Genomic DNA, 19806 nt, shown 5'->3' with positions numbered 1-19806 from the left:
AAACATTTCACAAACTCCAAGCCATCTCGCCCTATTACAGTTTGGGAGTCCCAGTCAATATGTGGAAAGTTAAAATCCCCTACTATTACAACTTCCTGTTTCTTACATCGGTCTACTAACTTTATACAGATTTGCTCCTCCAATTCTCTCTGACTATTGGGCGGTCTATAATACACCCCTATTAGTGTGGTCACACCTTTCCCGTTCCTCAGCTCCACTCATATGGCCTCTGTAGACAAGCCCTCCGGTCTGTCCTGTCTACGCACAGCTGTGATATTTTCCCTGACTAATAATGCCACTCCTCCCCCTTTCATCCCTCCCCCTCTATCACGTCTGAAACAACGAATATTTCTATCATGTATAAACCTCAGGTGGGAGGTTATCTTTTTGTATTAATGTATTAAAAATAAATTATAAATTCTACCAATGAGAATTACAAATATTCAAAATAGTATCCAACAAATCAGATTCTTGCAAAAATGGAAACTTAGATAATTATTTTTGTAAAAAGGTCTAACCTGAAGATGTTGTAGTAAGTGTGTATGAGAGAATATTTGCTAATCAGAAAATAAATGATAATAAAAATAAATAAATCTGCAAAAAATACAGATCCCCTTAATCACTAAAGAATAAAAAGTTTGGGAGAGAGAAATTAATATGACCTTTGTTAATGAAGATGGTCAATTCTTCTTTAATATGTGCCAATCAGTGTTTAATTCAATTTAAAATTGTTCACTGTTACTATTTAACAAAGGAGAGACTATCCAAAATATTTCCTAACATAGACAATTATTGCGATAGGTGTAAAACTGAAGTATCCACTTTTTCACATATGTTCTGGTTATGTTCTTCATCAAAATCTTTTTGGAAATCTTTAGTTTCTACAATTTCTAAAGCTCTGAAAATTAATTTACAACCTAATGTACAAACCTTTGATTTCTGTCTATACATGCAGTCCTCGCATGACCTTTGTCCTCCTCCACCTCACTATCTGCTCTAACACACTGGTTCCCCTCCCTCTGCAAATCTTTTTTACCCACTCCCCCCCCCCCCCCCAGCAGCACTGGAAAATCTACCCGCAAGGATGTTAGTCCCCCTCCAGTTCAGGGGTAAATCATCCCGTCGAAACAGGCCCCACCTTCCCGGGAACAAAGCCCAATTGTCCAGAAACAAGAAGCCCTCCCTCCTGCACCATCTCCTTAGCCACGTATTTAGCTGCACTCTTCCGCACATTTATATTTACAGGGACTTTACTCCGGACGCCGGTCCCGGGATCCGACCCGTTTACAGACCCGGAGCGGAACCGGAGCAGATTCTCAGCCACTGGTTGACATTCCCAGTCCGGAAGAAAGGATAAAGTTTCTCTGTGAATTTATTCCCAGTGAAGGTGTGGAGGTGGGACTTGGTCTCCGCGTTGTAAAATGAAACTGTCCCGGACTCGTAACTGAGATAAACTCCCACCCTCCCGGGGATGGGACCGGCAGGGAGACGGGACTCGGGGGAGGGGAGATCACGGTACACGTCATAATCCCGATATAACACGTCATCAACCCGCCTGATGACCCAGAATCCGGTCTCCGGACTCAGATTGACCCGTCCCTTCCTCTCCCCAGACTCTGCGACGACTCCCAGACACCAGCTCCGATTCCCTGTCACCTCCGCCTCCCAGTAATGTCTCCCCGATGTGAATCCCTCCGATCCCAGCACACAAGACCAGTTTGTGAATATCTTCCGGGTGTAAAGGACATTCCTCTGGGTCCAAGTCCATCTCACACTCTTCCGATCGTCAGACACCTCGAGCCGCGGATTCGCCGTTTCCACATCCAGGGTGACAGACACTGGGGGGAGAAGCAGAGAATTAGAGAGTCCCCGGGGATCGGGGGGAGACTCGGACAGCGCGGCCCCTGGGATCGGGTGGGGGGGGAGACTCGGGCGGCGCGGCCCCGGGGATTGGGGTGGGGGGGAGACTCGGGCACCGCAGCCCCGGGGATCGGGGTGGGGGAAGACTCGGTTAGGGCGGCCCCGGGGATCGGGGGGGGAGACTCGGGCGGCCGGGGCCCCGGGCATCGAGGTGGGGGGAGACTCGGGCACCGCAGCCCCGGGGATCGGGGTGGGGGAAGACTCGGTTAGGGCGGCCCCGGGGATCGGGGGGAGGCTCGGGCGTCGCGGCCCCGGGGATCGGGGGGTTTTCCGCTGGACGGAGAGCAGAGAGACCCCTGGCCCTTGACTCCTCAGACAGGGGAAACATCCTCCCTCACTCCTGCCTGTTGACCCCTGAAAGAATTTTGTGTTTCCATGAGATCTCCTCTCATTCTCCGAAACTGGGAACAGAGAATATAGAGCAGTACAGCACAGGAACAGGCCCGTCATACAATGTTCACATTCATTTGTGAGTGTGATGGTTTGAGACAATAAAGGAGGTGATAATGGGAACCAGTAGGAGAGAGATGAATGGCAGATTGAACCAGGAGGGGGAGGGGTGGAAAGCCCGTGGGTGAACTGTGTGTGTAGACGTAATGAGAAGCTGGAGGGGGCAAAGATGGCAGATGAGGAATACTTTGTCCCCTTTCCCATAACCCCGTCCCCCGCAGCCCCTCATTAGGACAGGGGATGAATTTGCAGGGACCCTGAAGCAACACAGGTCCTGATGCAGTGTTTCAGTCTGAACCGTGGACTGTTTACTCTTTTCCATTGAAACTTCCCGGCCTGCTGTTCCCCCAACAATTTGTGTGTGTTACTTTCATTTTCAAATAGGTTACAGAAAGAAAAAAACCCTTCCCCCTCCCCACAACATCGCGATAGAAAAAAAAGAAAAAATAAATAAAGAAAGAAAGAATGCCTGGATATCGGAAGATCCCCACATGCTCCATGGAGTTCATAATAGCTTTAATATGTATATTTATTTCTTTCCCCAGATAACCAATAATTTTATCTTCGGAGCACCTATATATTTATTCCTATTTTTTTGTAAATAAGGGCGCCAAATTTTCAGAAATATTTCATATTTATCTCTTAAATTATAAGTAATTTTTTCAAGTGGAATGCAGCAATAAATTCCATTCTTCCGACGATCTATAGTTAAGTATGATTCCGATTTCCAAGTAACTGCAATAGCCTTTTTGGCTACTACAAATGCAATTTTTATGAATTTTTATCCCTTCAATATCGCCTAGTAAAAAAAAATAATGGATTGTGTGGAAGTTGTATCCCAATAATTTGTTCCAGTAAAACTCTTAAATTTGTCCAAAAATGTTGAACTTTAGAACAAGACCAAGCAGAGTGTAAAAAATTACCAATTTCTTGATTACATCGAAAACATTGATCAGATAAATTTGAGTTTAATCTATTTATTTTTTGTGGTGTAATATATATTTGATGTAAAAAGTTATATTGTACTAATCTTAGTCGAACATTTATTGTATTTGTCATACTGTCAAGACATAATCTTGACCAACTTGTTTCATCAATTTTAATATTCAAATCAGTTTCCCATTTTTGTCTTGACTTATGAATTCCTTGTTTAATTGCCTGTTTTTGAATCAAATTATACATACCAGAAATATGTTCTTAAATTTTTCCTTTATGAAATAAAGTTACTATTTCATTAGGTTTCAGCAATAACATTGTTTGACCCATTTTACCTCTTAAATAAGTCCTTAATTGGAAATAACAGAAAAGGGTGTTATTTGATATTTTATAATTATTCTTTAATTGGTCAAATGACATTAATATACCTCCTTCAAAACAGTCTCCTATATATCTAATCCCTTTGTGAAACCAGTTATATAAAAGATGATTATCCATTGTAAAAGAGATAAGTTTATTTTGAATTAAAGGTCTCTTTGCTAATAAAGATTTCTTTATCTCATCATCAACATTTATCTTATTCCATAAATCAATTAAATGTTTTAGTATAGGAGATTCTTTCTTTTCCCGTATCCATTTAGATTCCCATTTATATATAAAATCTTCTGGTATATTTTCTCCTATTTTGTCTAATTCTATTCTAATCCATGCTGGTTTATCTTCATCAAGAAAAGATGCAATAAATCTAAGTTGATTTGCTTTGTAATAATTCTTAAAATTTGGTAATTGTAACCCTCCTAGGTCAAATTTCCATGTCAATTTTTCCAACGATATTCTTGACATCTTACCTTTCCAAAGGAATTTCCTCACACATTTATTTAACTCTTGAAAAAATTTCTGTGATAATTGTATTGGTAATGTTTGGAATAAATATTGTAATCTAGGGAATATATTCATTTTTACAGCATTGACTCTACCTACTAATGTTATTGGTAACAGTTATCAAGATCCTCTTGAATTTTTTTCAATAATGGCAAATAATTTAATTTATATAAATTCTTTATATCATTATCAACTCTTATACCTAAATACTTTATACCATTTATTGGCCATCTAAATAGAGTTATTAATCTACATTGACTATAATCTCCTTTCGTAAGTGGTAGAAATTCACTTTTATTCCAATTTAATTTGTATCCTGATATTTTCCCATATTCTTCCAATCTAGAAGATAATTTACGCAACGAATGTAATGGGTTAGTTAGATAAATCAGAACATCATCAGCAAATAAACTAATCTTATATTCCTCCAGATTAACTCTGAAACCCATAATATTTGAGTCAGTTCTAATTAATTCAGCTAATGGTTCTATCGCCAACACTAGTAAAGCAGGTGATAATGGACAACCTTGTCTAGTTGACCTTGTTAACTGAAATTATGTTGAAATTTGGCCATTTGTCACCACTTTAGCTTTGGGGTTAGTATTGAAGGTTTTAATCCATTTTATAAAAGATACTCCTAATCCATATTTTTCCAATACCTTAGATAAAAAATCCCATTCCAATCTATCAAATGCTTTTTCTGCATCCAAAGAAACTGCTACACTCATTTCTTCCCTCTTTTGTGCCAAATGAATTATGCTAAGTAACCGAGTTACATTGTCTGCCGATTGTCTATTTTTAATAAATCCTGTTTGGTCCATGTGTATTAATTTTGGTAAGTATTTAGATAATCTGTTAGATAAAATCTTTGCTCTTCTTTGTGGTGGTGTGTTGGGGAGGAAGCATTAAGAAGAGGGACGCCTCACGTCTTAATAAGCTGGTAAGGAAGTCGGGCTCTGTCGTGGGCAAAGAACTGGAGAGTTTAACATCGGTAGCTGAGCGAAGGGCGCTGAGTAGGCTACGGTCAATTATGGAAAACCCTGAACATCCTCTACATAGCACCATCCAGAGACAGAGAAGCAGTTTCAGCGACAGGTTACTATCGATGCAATGCTCCTTAGACAGGATGAAGAGGTCAATACTCCCCAATGCCATTAGGCTTTACAATTCTACCGCCAGTACTCAAGAACTTTTTAAAAGCTATTATTAATGCTTTTTGAGATAGTGATTTAGATGCATATCATATTTTTTACTGAGTTAAGTATTGTATGTAATTAGTTTTGCTACAACAAGTGTATGGGACATTGGAAAAAAGTTGAATTTCCCCATGGGGATGCATAAAGTATCTATCTATCTATCTATTATTTTATAATCCGTGTTCAACAAAGAAATAGGTCTATATGATGTTGGTTTTAAAAGATCTCTGTCTTTTTTTGGCACTACAATTAAAATAGCTGTCGAAAAAGATTCTGGAAGTTTATGTGTTCTTTCCGCTTGGTGTATTAGCTCCATAAAAGGAGGAATTAATAAATCTTTAAACCTTTTGTAAAATTCAGGCGGAAAACCATCTTCTCCTGGAGATTTATTACTCTGAAGTGATCCTAGAGCTTCTTCGACCTCTTTTAATGTAAAAGGCACATCTAATCCCTTCTGTTCTTCCAAATTCAATTTTGGGAGAGTTATTTGTGATAAAAACCTTTCTATCTCAACAATATCATTCTGTGATTCTGATTGATACAATTCAGAATAAAAAAATTTAAAAGTTTATAAAGGTTTATAAATAATTTTATTTACACTCGTTCTAATTGCATTTATCGTTTTGGAAGCCTGGTCTGTTTTTAACTGCCAAGCAAGAATCTTGTGTGATCTTTCACCTAGTTCATAATATCTCTGTTTAGTTCTCATAATTGCTTTTTTCTGTTCGGTATGTCTGAAGTGTATTATATTAACAAGTTGTCTTTGTTTTTCTTCTGTCATATATCTTTGAGATTCTTTTTCTAATTTTGTAATCTCTTTTTCCAATTGATCTATTTCTACCATATATTCCTTCTTAATTTTAGAAGTATAACTTATTATCTGGCCTCTCAAATATGCCTTCATCGCTTCCCATAATATAAATTTATCATTAACTGAATGTGAGTTTGTATCTAAAAAACTTGAATCTGTTTTTTTCATAAAATCACAAAAATCTTGACGTTTTAATAATATTGAATTAAATCTCCATCTGTAAATCGCTTCCTCCTTATCCATCAAGAGGGAATGATCTGACAATATTCTTGCTTTATATTCCATATTTTTCACTCTGTCTTGAATATTCGCTGATATTAAGAAAAAAACTATCCTTGAATAAGTTTTATGTCTATTTGAATAAAATGAATAATCTCTTTCTTTTGGGTTAATTCTTCTCCATTTATCAATCAAATTTAAATCTTTCATCAATAATAAAGTTAATTTTGCTACTTTTGGTTTTGTAACAACCTTTGCTGACCTATCTAAAACTGGGTCTGGACAAAAGTTAAATTCTCCGCCTATTAATATTTTATCATGTGTGTCAGCCAAATTCAAAAAAGCCTCCTGTATAAATTTTACATCGTTTTCATTTGTTGCATAAATATTCATAAGAGTCCATAGTTCTGAAAAGATTTGACAATGTATAATTACATATCTTCCCGCAGAATCAATTAGTACATTTTGTATTTTAATTGGTAAAGTTTTGTTGACCAAAATTGCAACTCCCCTCGCTTTTGAAGTAAATGAAGCTGCTATAACATTTCCGACCCAATCTCTCTTTAATTTCTGATGTTCTATCTCTGTTAAATGTGCTTCTTGTATAAAAGCTATATCTATTTTCATTTTCTTAATGTATGTTAAAATTCTTTTTCTTTTCATCAGTCCATTAAGCCCATTAACATTAAGACTTTAAAAAATCAGGAAATTAGTCATTATTTTTAACGTGGTTACTCCGGCCTATAATCATACATAATATTTCAACTCTCATAGTACCTTGGGGAATTATTTTAAAATTCTCCATGTTGCTATGTGTCTCCCCTCCGATCATCCAGGCAAAGAAAGAAAGATAAAAGAAAAATAAAACCCCTGGTAATTTTGTGAATAAAAAAAAACACAACATTACCCCCCTCCGTTGTGCGGGTCATGGCAAACGCCATGATTACACACGTGAATCCCGTAGCGATCGATCCGAAGTTCCCCCAGCTCCCCCGTAACATGAAAAAAGTATATATAAGAAAAAATATCACTACTCTCGATTAATATTTCTCAAATTTTAACCTGTATCATATAATTAAAAGTATATTTAAATATTCTTCTGTCCTTAATGTCCATCAACTCACTTCAGTGTCCCTGTCTTCATCTTTAATCTGTTTCACTTTTAAATCTTTACTGTGACTAGCGAATATTTGGGAGTTCTTGTGCAAACTCCTCTGCACCCCGATGATCAGTAAAAATCTTCTTTTTCCGTCATCCAAAAAAATTATCAGTGTTGCTGGGTGGCGCAATAGAAATTTATAACCCTTTTCCCATAAAACATTTTTCGCTGGCTTAAATTTCTTCTTTCTCTTCAAAAGGTCATAACTTATATCAGGATAGAAAAGAACTGCTTTCCCTTCTATCATCAATGGCTCATTTTTCTTTCTGGCATATTGGGCAGCCGCCTTCAAGATCTTTTCTTTATCTTGATATCTTAAGCATTTTATCAAGATTGGTCGAGGGTTTTGATCTTAAAGCTCTGTGGACCCTTTCGATTTCAATCAACTGGGTTCCCTCTTCCATTTCCAAATTTTCCGGGATCCATTTTTCAAAACATTTTATTGGATCCTCTCCTTCTATCCCTTCTTTTAAGACCAACAATTTTAATATTATTTCCTCTACTAAAATTTTCAAGCACGTCTATTTTTTCCAACAGTCGTTTTCTTTCTGATGTCCAGGCAAGAGTATTATCCTCCATTTTCTTCACATTCTCAATAGTGTCTCCCGTTATTTCTTCCAGGTTTTTAACTTTCTTGTCCATTTTCTCCTGTTTTTTTCACCATTTTATCAAACATAGCCTTCATATTTTTAATATCTTCTTGTATTATTTTTAATATTTTAATTTCTTTTAATTCATGCATTATTTGCACCAAAGAAGGAACTCTTATGTGTCCAGAATATCTCCCACCTCCAATCTCTTCCTGTTGTTCTTCTTTTACATGTTCATCTTCATCCGTATGTTCCAGAGAATCCGAATCCACCACGGCTTCATTGTCACTTCCGCTTCCAATCGTAGCTGGGATTTGTAGTTCAATGTGCTAATGTTTGCGCATGCCCTTTCCGGCGCGCACGCGTAGTTCCTGCTGTTCCTTGGAGACGATTGATGCTGCGGGCGATTTCTGTTTTGTGTCGCCGGATTGAGATGCACTTGAGTCCGAGGCTTCTTCATGGTGGCCGGCTCCTTGTACTATCTTCAAAGTAATAGTTTTCTTCTTTGTCTATTTAGGAGGCATATCTAAGGAAAATCCTGAGTAGTTTAGACGTAGTTTTTAGGAAATATTTACTAACTTTTCTTCACTTAAACATTAATTTATTAGTTTTTTTTACGGGAGAGCTGGATATCCGCGTCTCGATCCCACGTCATCACGTGACGTCCCCCCCCCCAAACAATTTGTGTTTGATACTCCGCTTTAAATATACTCAATTATTTGGCCTCCACAGTTGCCTGTGGCAAATTCACTATCCTGTGGATAAAGGAATTCCTCCTCATCTCTGTCCTAAATGGACATCCCTATAGTCGGAGGCTGTGCTTACCGTTCTCGACCCACCCACATCCTCCCAACATCAACTCTCTCCAGACAGGTGTCAGCGAGATCTGGTGAGACCCTTCATCAGGACCTGTGTAGCTTGGATTACCAGCATCTGCAGATTTTCTCCTGTTTGATTTTTAAAGCAGAAGTTAATAAGTAAACATCTTGATTAGTCAGATTCTCAAAAGTTATGGGGAGGAAGCGGGAGAATAGGGTTCAAAGGGATAATAAATCAGCCATTCTTCTAAACTCCGGTGAGTACAGGCCCAGAGCCATCAAACACTCCTCATATGTTAACTCTTTCATTCCCGGAATTTTTCTTGTGAATCTTCTGGACCCCCTCCAATGCCAGTACATGTTTTCCGATAGAAGGGATCCAAAACTGCTCACAATACTCCGTGTGTTCTGACCAATGCCTTATAAAACCTCAGCATTACATCCTTGCTCTTGTACTCTAATCCTCTCGAAATTCAAGTTTCTGGATCATTGGGACCTCTTCTGGGGCAGGCGTGACCTGTTCAAGAAGGACGGGTTACACTTGAATCCTGGGGGGACCAATATCCTAGCGGGGAGGTTTGCTAGGGCTACAGGGCAGACTTTAAACTAGTAAGATGGGGGAACGGAAATCAATTTGAGGAAACTATGGGAGAGGAGGTTAGTTCACCAGTAGAGCAAGTAAGTAGACAGTGAGTGAGGGAGGAAAGGCAGGTGATGGAGAAGGGATGCGCTCAGCCCGAAGATGTAGGGGAGAAGAAAGAAAAGGATAATAAATTTGAATGCATTGTTAGGGATGAAAAGAGAGGAGGAGGTGGAGAGTATCTTAAATGTATCTATTTTAATGCTAGGAGCATTGTAAGAAAGGTGGATGAGCTTAAAGCGTGGATTGATACCTGGAATTATGATGTTGTAGCTATTAGTGAAACATGGTTGCAGGAAGGGTGTGATTGGCAACTAAATATTCCTGGATTTAGTTGCTTCAGGTGTGATAGAGTAGGAGGGGCCAGAGGAGGAGGTGTTGCATTGCTTGTCCGAGAAAATCTTATGGCGGTGCTTTGGAAGGATAGATTAGAGAGCTCCTCTAGGGAGGCTATTTGGGTGGAATTGAGGAATGGGAAAGGTGTAGTAACACTGATAGGAATGTATTATAGGCCACCTAATGGGGAGCGTGAGTTGGAAGAGCAAATGTGTAAGGAGACAGCAGATATTTGTAGTAAACACAAGGTGGTGATTTTGGGAGAATTTAATTTTCCACACATAGATTGGGAAGCTCATTCTGTAAAAGGGCTGGATGGTTTAGAGTTTGTGAAATGTGTGCAGGATAGTTTTTTGCAACAATATATAGAAGTACCGACTAGAGATGGGACAGTGTTGGATCTCCTGTTAGGGAATGCGATAGGTCAGCTGACAGATGTATGTGTTGGGGAGCACTTCGGGTCCAGTGATCAAAATAGCATTAGCTTCAATATAATTATGGAGAAGGACAGGACTGGACCTAGAGTTTTTAACCTTTTTTGATTTTTGATTGGAGAAAGGCTAACTTTGAAGAGATGCGCAGGGATTTAGAGAGAGTGGATTGGGACAAGTTGTTTTTTCGGAAGGATGTAATAGAAAAATGGAGGTCATTTAAGGGTGAAATTATAATGGTACAGAATCTTTATGTTCCTGTTAGGTTGAAAGGAAAGGTTAAAGGTTTGAAAGCGCCATGGTTTTCAAGGGATATTAGAAACTTGGTTCGGAAAAAGAGGTATGTCTACAATAGATATAGGCAACATGGAGTAAAGGAATTGCTTGAGGATTATAAAGAATGTAAAAGGAATCTTAAGAAAGAGATTAAAAAAGCTAAAAGAAGATACGAGTTTGGTTTGGCAAATAAGGTGGAAGTAAATCCGAAAGGTTTCTACAGTTATATTAAAAGCAAGAGGATAGTGAGGGATAAAATTGGTCCCTTAGAGAATCAGGGTGGTCAGCTATGTGTGGAGCCGAGGGAGATGGCAGAGATTTTGAACGATTTCTTCTCTTCAGTATTCACTAAGGAGAAGGATATTGAATGGTGTAAGGTGTGGGAAACAAGTAAGGAAGTTATGGAAGCTATGACAATTAAAGAGGTGGAATTACTGGCGCTTTTAAGAAATTTAAAAGTGGATAAATCTGCGGGTCCTGACAGGATATTCCCCAGGACCTTGAGGGAAGTTTGTGTAGAGATAGCAGGAGCTCTGACGGAGATCTTTCAGATGTCATTAGAAACGGGGATTGTGCCGGAGGATTGGCGTATTGCTCATGTGGTTCCATTGTTTAAAAAGGGTTCTAGAAGTAAGCCTGGCAATTATAGACCTGTCAGTTTGACATCAGTGGTGGGTAAATTAATGGAAAGTGTTCTTAGAGATAGTATTTATAATTATCTGGATAGAATGGATCTGATTAGGAGTAGCCAGCATGGATTTGTGCGTGGAAGGTCATGTTTGAAAAACCTTATTGAATTTTTTGAAGAAGTTACGAGGAATGTTGACGAGGGTAAGGCAGTGGATGTAGTCTATATGGACTTCAGCAAGGCCTTTGACAAAGTTCCACATGGAAGGTTAGTTAAGAAGGTTCAGTCGTTAGGTATTAATGCTGGAGTAATAAAATGGATTCAACAGTGGCTACATGGGAGATGTCAGAGAGTAGTGGTGGATAATTGTTTATCGGGATGGAGGCCGGTGACTAGCGGGGTGCCTCAGGGATCTGTTTTGGGCCCAATGTTGTTTGTAATATACATAAATGATCTGGATGATGGGGTGGTAAATTGGATTAGAAAGTATGCCGATGATACTAAGGTAGGAGGTGTTGTGGATAATGAGGTGGGTTTTCAAAGCTTGCAGGGAGATTTATGCCGGTTAGAAGAATGGGCTGAATGGTGGCAGATGGAGTTTAATGCTGAGAAGTGTGAGGTTCTACATTTTGGCAGGAATAATCCAAATAGAACATACAAGGTAAATGGTAGGGCATTGAGGAATGCAGTGGAACAGAGAGATCTAGGAATAACAGTGCATAGTTCCCTGAAGGTGGAGTCTCATGTAGATAGGGTGGTGAAGAAGGCTTTTGGAACGCTGGCCTTTATAAATCAGAGCATTGAGTACAGGAGTTGGGATGTAATGTTAAAATTGTACAAGGCATTGGTAAGACCAAATTTGGAATATTGTGTACAGTTCTGGTCACCGAATTATAGGAAAGATATCAATAAATTAGAGAGAGTGCAGAGACGATTTACGAGGATGTTACCTAGGTTTCAGCACTTAAGTTACAGAGAAAGGTTGAACAAGTTAGGTCTCTATTCATTGGAGCGTAGAAGGTTGAGGGGGGATTTGATCGAGGTATTTAAAATTTTGAGAGGGATAGATAGAGTTGATGTGAATAGGCTGTTTCCATTGAGAGTAGGGGAGATTCAAACGAGAGGACATGATTTGAGAGTTAGGGGGCAAAAGTTTAAGGGAAACACGAGGGCGTATTTCTTTACTCAGAGAGTGATAGCTGTGTGGAATGAGCTTCCTGTAGAAGTAGTAGAGGCCAGTTCAGTTGTGTCACTTAAGGTAAAATTGGATAGGTAAATGGACAGGAAAGGAGTGGTGGGTTATGGGCTGAGTGCGGGTAGGTGGGACTAGATGAGATTAAGAGTTCGGCACGGACTAGGAGGGCCGGAATGGCCTGTTTCCATGCTGTGATTGTTATATGGTTATAAATGGAAGCAAACATTGAGTTTGCCAATCTTACCACTGACACAAACTGCAAGTTAACCTTCAGGGAATCCTGCACAAGGACATCCATGTCCCTTTGCAACTCTGATTTTTGAATTTCGCCCTGTTTACAGAATTGTCTATATCTTTATACCTTCGACCAAAGGCGTACCTGCCTAGGTTTGTACTTGCCAAACTCTACCTGTGCTACAAGATCCTTATTACGTATACTGGTTCATTCAAATAAGACCATAAGACAAAGCAGTAGAAGCCGGCCATTCGGTCGTTCGAATCTGCTCCACCATTTAATCATGAGCTGATCCATTCTCCCATTTATTCCCACTCCCCCACCTTCTCACCATGACCTTTGATGCCCTGGCTATTCACATACCTATCAATCTCTGTCTTAAATACACCCAATGACTTGGCCTCCACTGCCGCAAGAAATTCACAGATTCACCACCCTCTGTCTAAAAAAATTTCTTCGCATCTCCCTTCTGAATGGGCGCCCGTCAATCCTTAAGTCATGCTCTCTTGTACTAGACTCCCCCATCATGGGAAACAACTTTGCCACATCCACTCTGTCCATGCCTTTTAACATTCAAATGTTTATGTGAGGTACCCCCTCATTCTTCTAAACACCAAGGAGTACAGTCCAAGAGCGGTCAAATGTTCCTCACATGTTAACCCTCTCATTCCCGGAATCATTCTAGTGAATCTTCTCTGAACCCTCTCCAATGTCAGAACATCATTTCTTAAATAAGGAGCCCAAAACTGCACACAGTATTCCAAGTGAGGTCTTACCAGTTCCTTATAGAGCCTCAACCTCACTTCCCTGCTCTTATACTCTATTCCTCTAGAAATGAATGCCAACATTGCATTCGCCTTCTTCACCACCGACTCAACCTGGAGGTTAACCTTAAGGGTATCCTGCACGAGCACTCCCAAGTCCCATTGCACCTCAGAACTTTGAATTCTCTCTCCATCTAAATAATAGTCTGCCCGTTTATTTCTTCTACCAACGTGCATGACCATACACTTTTCAACATGGTATTTCATTTGCCACTTCTTTGACCATTCTCCCAATCTATCCAAGTCTCTCTGCAGACTCTCTGTTTCCTCAGCACTACCGTCCCCTCCACCTATCTTTGTATAATCAGCAAACTTAGCCACAAAGCCATCAATTCCATAATCCAAATCGTTGATGTACAACGTAAAAAGCGGCCCCAACACGGACCCCTGTGGAACACCACTGGTAACCGGCAGACAACCAGAATGGGATCCCTTTATTCCCACTCTCTGTGTCCTGTCAATCAGCCAACGCTCTATCCACATATGTAAATTTCCAGTAATTCCATGGCCTCTTAACCTGGTTACCACCTTCATGTGTGGCACCTTGTCAAAGGCCTTCCGAGATTCCAAATTTACAACATCCCTGCATCCCCTTTATCTATCCTACTTGTAATCTCCTCAAACAATCCCAACAGGTTTGTCAGGCAGGATATTCCCTTAACGAAGCCATGCTGACTTGTCCTGTCTTGTCCAGTGTCACCAAGTATTCCATAACCTCATACTTAACAACTGACTCCAATTTCTTCCCAACCACAGGTGTGATTGTTAACTGGTCAATAATTTCCTTTCTGCTGTCTTCCTCCTTACTTAAAGAGTTAAGTGACATTTGCCATTTTCCAGTCCTCTGGCACCATGCCAGGGTCCAGTGATTTTTGAAAGATCATTTCAAATGCCTCTATAATTTCTACTGCGATCTCTTTCAGAACACTAGGGTGCAGTTCATCTGGTCCGCGTGACTTATGTACCTTTAGGTCTTTCAGCTTTTTGAGCACCTTCTCCCTTGTAACAGTAACTGCACTCACTTCTCTTCCCTCACACTCGTCAACACCGGGCACAGTGCTAGTGTCTTCCAAGGTGAAGACTGGTGCAAAATATTTGGTTCATCTGCCATCTCTTTATTCTGTGTTATTATATATCCAGCCTCATTTTCCAGCGGTCCTATATCCAGTCTCATCTCTGTTTTTTTTTTACAATACTTGAAAAACAATTTGATATTGTTTGCTAACTTGTTTTACAAAGACAGGTGTGTAAAAAGGGCCTGAAGGATCATTGGAGACCAGAGTCACCCCAACCACAAACTGTACCAGTTGCTACCATCCAGGATATGGTACCACAGATTAAAAGCCAGGAGCAACTGGCTCCGGGACAGCTTCTTCAACCAGGCCATCAGACTTAACTCATGCTAACACAACTGTATTTCTGTGTTATATAAACCAGCCTGTTGTACATATAATTCATCATAAATTACTATAAATTGCACATTGCACATTTAGATGGAGATGTAATGTAAAGATTTTTAATCCTCATGTATATGAAGGATGTAAGTAATAAAGTCAATTCAATTCAAATCGATTTCTTGTTTATTTTTTCCCACCCAATCATCCTTTTAGTTCCTCTCTATAGATATTTAAAAGCTTCCCAATCCTCTGTCTTCCTACTAATTTTTGTTTTGTTGTATACCCTCTCTTTTGCCTTTACATTAACTTGTCTTCCCTTGTCAGCCACGGTTTTACTATTTTGCCATTTGAGTATTTATCTATTTTTGGTATACATCTATCCTTCACCTTTCTCATTTTCCCAGAAACTGACACCATTTCTGCTCTGCTCTCATCCCTGCCAGCATCTCCTTCCAATTTGCTTTGGCCAACTCCTCTCTCAGACCTCTGTAATTTCTTTCACTTCTCTGAAATACTACAATATCAGACTTTACTTTCTCCTTATCAGATTTCAAGTTGAACTCAGTCATGTTGTGAGCACTGCCTCCTAAGGTTTCTTTTAACTACTCACCTCTGGTTCAATACATAACACCCAATCCAGTAGAGCTGTTCCCCGAGTAGGCTCAACGACAAACTGCTCCAGAAAACCATCACATTGCATTCAACAAACTTTCTTGAAATCCTTTACCAACCTGATTTTCCCAATTGCCCTGCATGTTGAAATCTCCCATGATTATCATAACATTGTCCTTTTCATCAGCCTTTTCTATTTCCAGTTGTAATCTGTGGGCCACAACCCACTGACTGTTGGGAGGCCTGTATATGACTGGTGTCGGTGTCATTTTTACTTTTGCAGTTCCTTACCTCAACCCACAAGGATTCAACATCTTCCAATCCTATGTCACATCTTGCTGCTGATTTACCAGCAGAGCCACACCACCCCATCAGCCTTCCTTCCTTCCTCCGATACATTGTGTAACCTTGGACATTCAGCTCCCAACTACAACCATCCTTCAGCCACGACTCCGTGATGGCCACAACATCATACCTGACAATCGGTAATAGTGCAACAAGATCATCCACCTTATTTCGCATACTCCATGCATTGAGATATAACACTTTGTGTACTGTATCTGCTACCCTTTTTAATTCTGCATCTCTAATGCACTGATACTCACCTTGCTGGCTGCAATTTTCTCTTCGCATCTGTCCGCCCTATCTGACAGTCTGACTGCACGCTATCTTTGCATTTTAACCATCAGTCCTATCTCTTCTCTCCAGTTCCCAACACCCCCCCCCCACCAAATTAGTTCAGACCCTCCCCAACAGCTCTATCAAACCTCTCTGTGAGAATATTGTTCTCGCTCGGGTCGAGGTGCGACCCATCCCTTTTGAGCAGGTCATTCCTCCACCAGATGAGATCCCGATGATCCAAGAACCTGAATCCCTGTCCCCAGCACCATCTTCTCAGCCATGTTTATCTGTCAAATTATCCTGTTTCTACCCTCACCAGCACGTGGCACAGGCAGCAATCCAGAAATTACAACCCTGGGGGTTCTGCTTCTGAGCTTTCTACCAAGCTAGCCAGATTCTTTTCAGGACCTCTTTGCTTTTACTTCCAATGTCATTGTCCCAAAATTTACCAAGATGTCTGGCTCTGTTCCCTCCCTCTCTAAAATGCTGCAGACACGATTCGAGGCATCCCTGACCCTGGCACCCAGGAGGCAACATACCATTCGGGTGTCCCGTTCACATCAATAGATTCTCCTGTCTGTTCCCCTGACGATTCAGTCCCCGATCACGACCACTCCCCTCTTCTGCCTCTAACAACAGTGAGAGATGCTGATCCGGAAGGGGGAAGACCCGCGTCAGTCAGAGTCTGCACTCACAGGGCACAGAGGACTTGTGTATTTTTCTGACAATCCCAGTCACCACACTGATACCTGCTTTTATTCCCTACAATATCATCATCAGTATTAAATTCCCAGTTCCTTTGGTAGATCCAAACTCATGTCCTGGTGTGTTAGTGTATTTGCCTGGGATTGGAACACAGTGGTTCATCTGCCAGTCCCGTGTATTGGTTGTATTGTGACACTGTGCTTGTGTGTCCAGGGGTCTGACATCTCCAGCTGACCATGTGACAGTGATGCCTCCCAGTGGGTGGGGTTGATGTGAAATAAACTTCACTTCCCCTTCAGCCCAGTATTACAGACAATCTTTGCATCAAATTGGAACTAAATTGAGCTTCATAAACAAGGAGAAATGATTTTTTGTAAGTTTTACCTCGATTAATAGCATCAAGCGTTTCTCTCAGCACTGTGTTCAACAAATAGAGGTGATCGAATTTTTCAACTGGTAGGGTCTCATCTGTCACTGCCAATTCCTGGACATCGTCATTAATCCTGTAAGTATTAAATTGCTGGTTATAAATTGATATTCTGAACTATTTTACAAATCCATTCAGGGTTTTAGTAAAGAGCCTGTCCTACCTTCTGTTCCGACGAGCTTCCTCCTGAAATAAATAAAACACAAATCTGATTACACTTGGACTTACCGTCCACATCCTGAATTTCATCCAAATCATTACAAGGTGTTGAAAATTCCCACTCCCGCAATCACTCACACACACGGACAATACAGAACCACGGGGTAAATGGCAGGGAAAGTTTCTGAATGTCAGACCATTACTGAGAGGATGAAACTTACAGGGAAGACAGGACAGGCTGTGCATTTTCATCTGGATATGACGTCAGTGTGATAGGATGGAGGAATTTAAGATCAATGATGTATGTGATTTTGTGCGGGTGGAGGAAGTACCTCTATTTATGGGGAGACTTGTGGGAAGATGTAATTCCAGATGGACTTTTAACAAATTAAACAAGAAATTTAGTGAGGAGGATGTGGAACTCAGTGCCACAGGAGTGGCTGAAATGGAACAGCAGAGATTGAATGTAATGGGGAGGCTGGATAAACACATGAGGGACCAGAGATTTCGGGGCACTGTTGCTGGTTGTGGTGAGTAGGTGGGTGGAGGATTGTGAAGCAGGGAAACTGATAGAAGATGGACCTAATGGCCTGTTTATGATAGAGAATGGGATATAATCCCATGCGAAATATATCCAAAAAATAAAGAGGCAGTGAAAATTTCCGTAATCTGATGGAAACCGGACATGGAAGATAAGTCTGATGTGTGGGTCACATTCTTTGTTCTCACTGATTGACAGAGAGACCCTCACACCCACTCACAGCCTGTGACTGGAACTGGGTGTTAATGGGAGTTTTAGAGGATATTTAATGCGGTAATTAAGGAAACAGTCAGCAGCTCTGTGTTATGATCAGAGTAAATAATTTCAGAGAGATTTGCCCAGTTTTGGGACAATAAACAATAGGTGCAGGAGTAGGCCATTCGGCCCTTCTAGCCAGCACTGCCATTCACTGTGATCATGGCTGATCATACACAATCAGTACCCCGTACCTGCCCTCTCCCCATATCCTTTGACCCCGCTATCTATAAGAGCTCTATCTAACTCTCTCTTGATAGCATCCAGAGACTTGGCCTCCACTGCCTTCTGGGGCAGAGCATTCCACATATTTACCACTCTCTGGGTGAAAAAGCTTTTCCGCATCACTGTCCTGAATGGCCTACCCCTTATTCTTAAACTGTGGCCTCCAGTTCTGGACTCACCCATCAGCGGGAACATGCTTCCTGCCTCCAGCGTGTCCAATCCCTTAATAATCTTATTATTATGGGACAACAACAACCCTGAATAGATGCATCAATTGTCTGGTGAGAAACAGTTTACTGCCATTTGTAAATGCTGTGTGTCGGAGCAACGCATCTGTTTTCCGTCTGCATTGTATTCTGTGCTATGTGTTTATTATGGTAACGCGTCACATGAGTGGGGACGTGGTAAAAGCGAAGGGAAAAAGTTACGTATCTGTACTTTGTTCTGGGCGGTTTTGAGCTGGGGACGGGCGGATGTCATTCTGTTCTTGACCGCTGTGTTGCAGCTTACTTTACAGTGAATTACCATGAAGTTTCGTCGCTTCAAGATTGTATTTTGCTAATGAAGGACTGAAAGCGTATCTTGGACATTTTGAAATGTCATTATTGGAGTGATGGGAGGGTGCGTCATGCAAATATAACAACTTGTGTGAGGTCGTCAGCAGCGGCAATTGATTTGTTAGAATTGGCCACTGTGCTGTGTTTATTTCGAATATACGACTGTTCATTTAGTGTCCTTTGACAGAAACAATTTGAAATATAATCCCTCACCTTGAGAAACATCACACTGTCTTTTTGATCCATCTGTTCCTTTAACTTAGTGATTTCCTCCTGAATAATCCTTATATTCTCTTGAAAAGCGAGAAGATTTTTCTCCAGTGGGTTGAGAATACCTCTTCTCTTCTTCCCTGAGATCCCTGAGTAAGCTCTGCTCTTTCTCAGTGATAATCTGGCGCAGTTCAGCAAACTGGGATGTGATGTGGGACTGAAGGCTGTGTGACTGTTCCTATCGAATGAAAGGTGAAGATTAATATACTGCATTGCTGTGCTCTGTTTCCTTGTGTCGTTAAGTTCGGTCTGTTAGAGTCCATGCTACTTCTGAGAGCATTCCCGCCAACACCATTCCCTCACGTTTTCCTGAAACCTATTCTCACTTATTGACCTATAAACTCCCATCTGATTCACGCACACCCTCCCCACCTTTTCACGGTTAACGGTAATTAGCTATTCATCCGGCATGTCCTTGATATGTGTCGGAATCTCTCGTGGTCACAGGGGGAGCATGCAAACTCCACACAGACAGCAGCAGAGGTCAGGAT

General features: G+C 40.6%; 1 protein-coding gene across 2 annotated transcripts; it reads right to left on the bottom strand.

The window, feature by feature from the left end:
• Positions 1-1195: 1195 nt before the first annotated feature.
• Positions 1196-19361, bottom strand: LOC140720277 (E3 ubiquitin-protein ligase TRIM39-like). Of its 2 annotated transcripts, XM_073035146.1 has the most exons (4): positions 19259-19361; positions 17472-17494; positions 17266-17384; positions 1196-1838 (listed from the first exon to the last, which is right to left on the bottom strand). In XM_073035146.1, the coding sequence occupies exons 1-4, from the start codon at positions 19289-19291 to the stop codon at positions 1285-1287; spliced, it is 729 nt and encodes a 242-aa protein (XP_072891247.1). In that variant the 5' UTR covers positions 19292-19361; the 3' UTR covers positions 1196-1284. The 2 variants fall into 2 exon arrangements, with proteins under 2 accessions (XP_072891247.1, XP_072891248.1); XM_073035147.1 differs by lacking the exons at positions 17266-17384; positions 17472-17494; positions 19259-19361 and adding an exon at positions 7322-8390.
• Between the last annotated feature and the right edge of the window lie 445 nt (positions 19362-19806).

This window comes from Hemitrygon akajei, unplaced genomic scaffold (assembly GCF_048418815.1).
Source record: "Hemitrygon akajei unplaced genomic scaffold, sHemAka1.3 Scf000039, whole genome shotgun sequence".
NCBI lineage: Eukaryota > Metazoa > Chordata > Chondrichthyes > Myliobatiformes > Dasyatidae > Hemitrygon > Hemitrygon akajei.
Note: the sequence above shows the minus strand (reverse complement) of the source record. Positions and strands in the feature narration are given on the sequence as shown.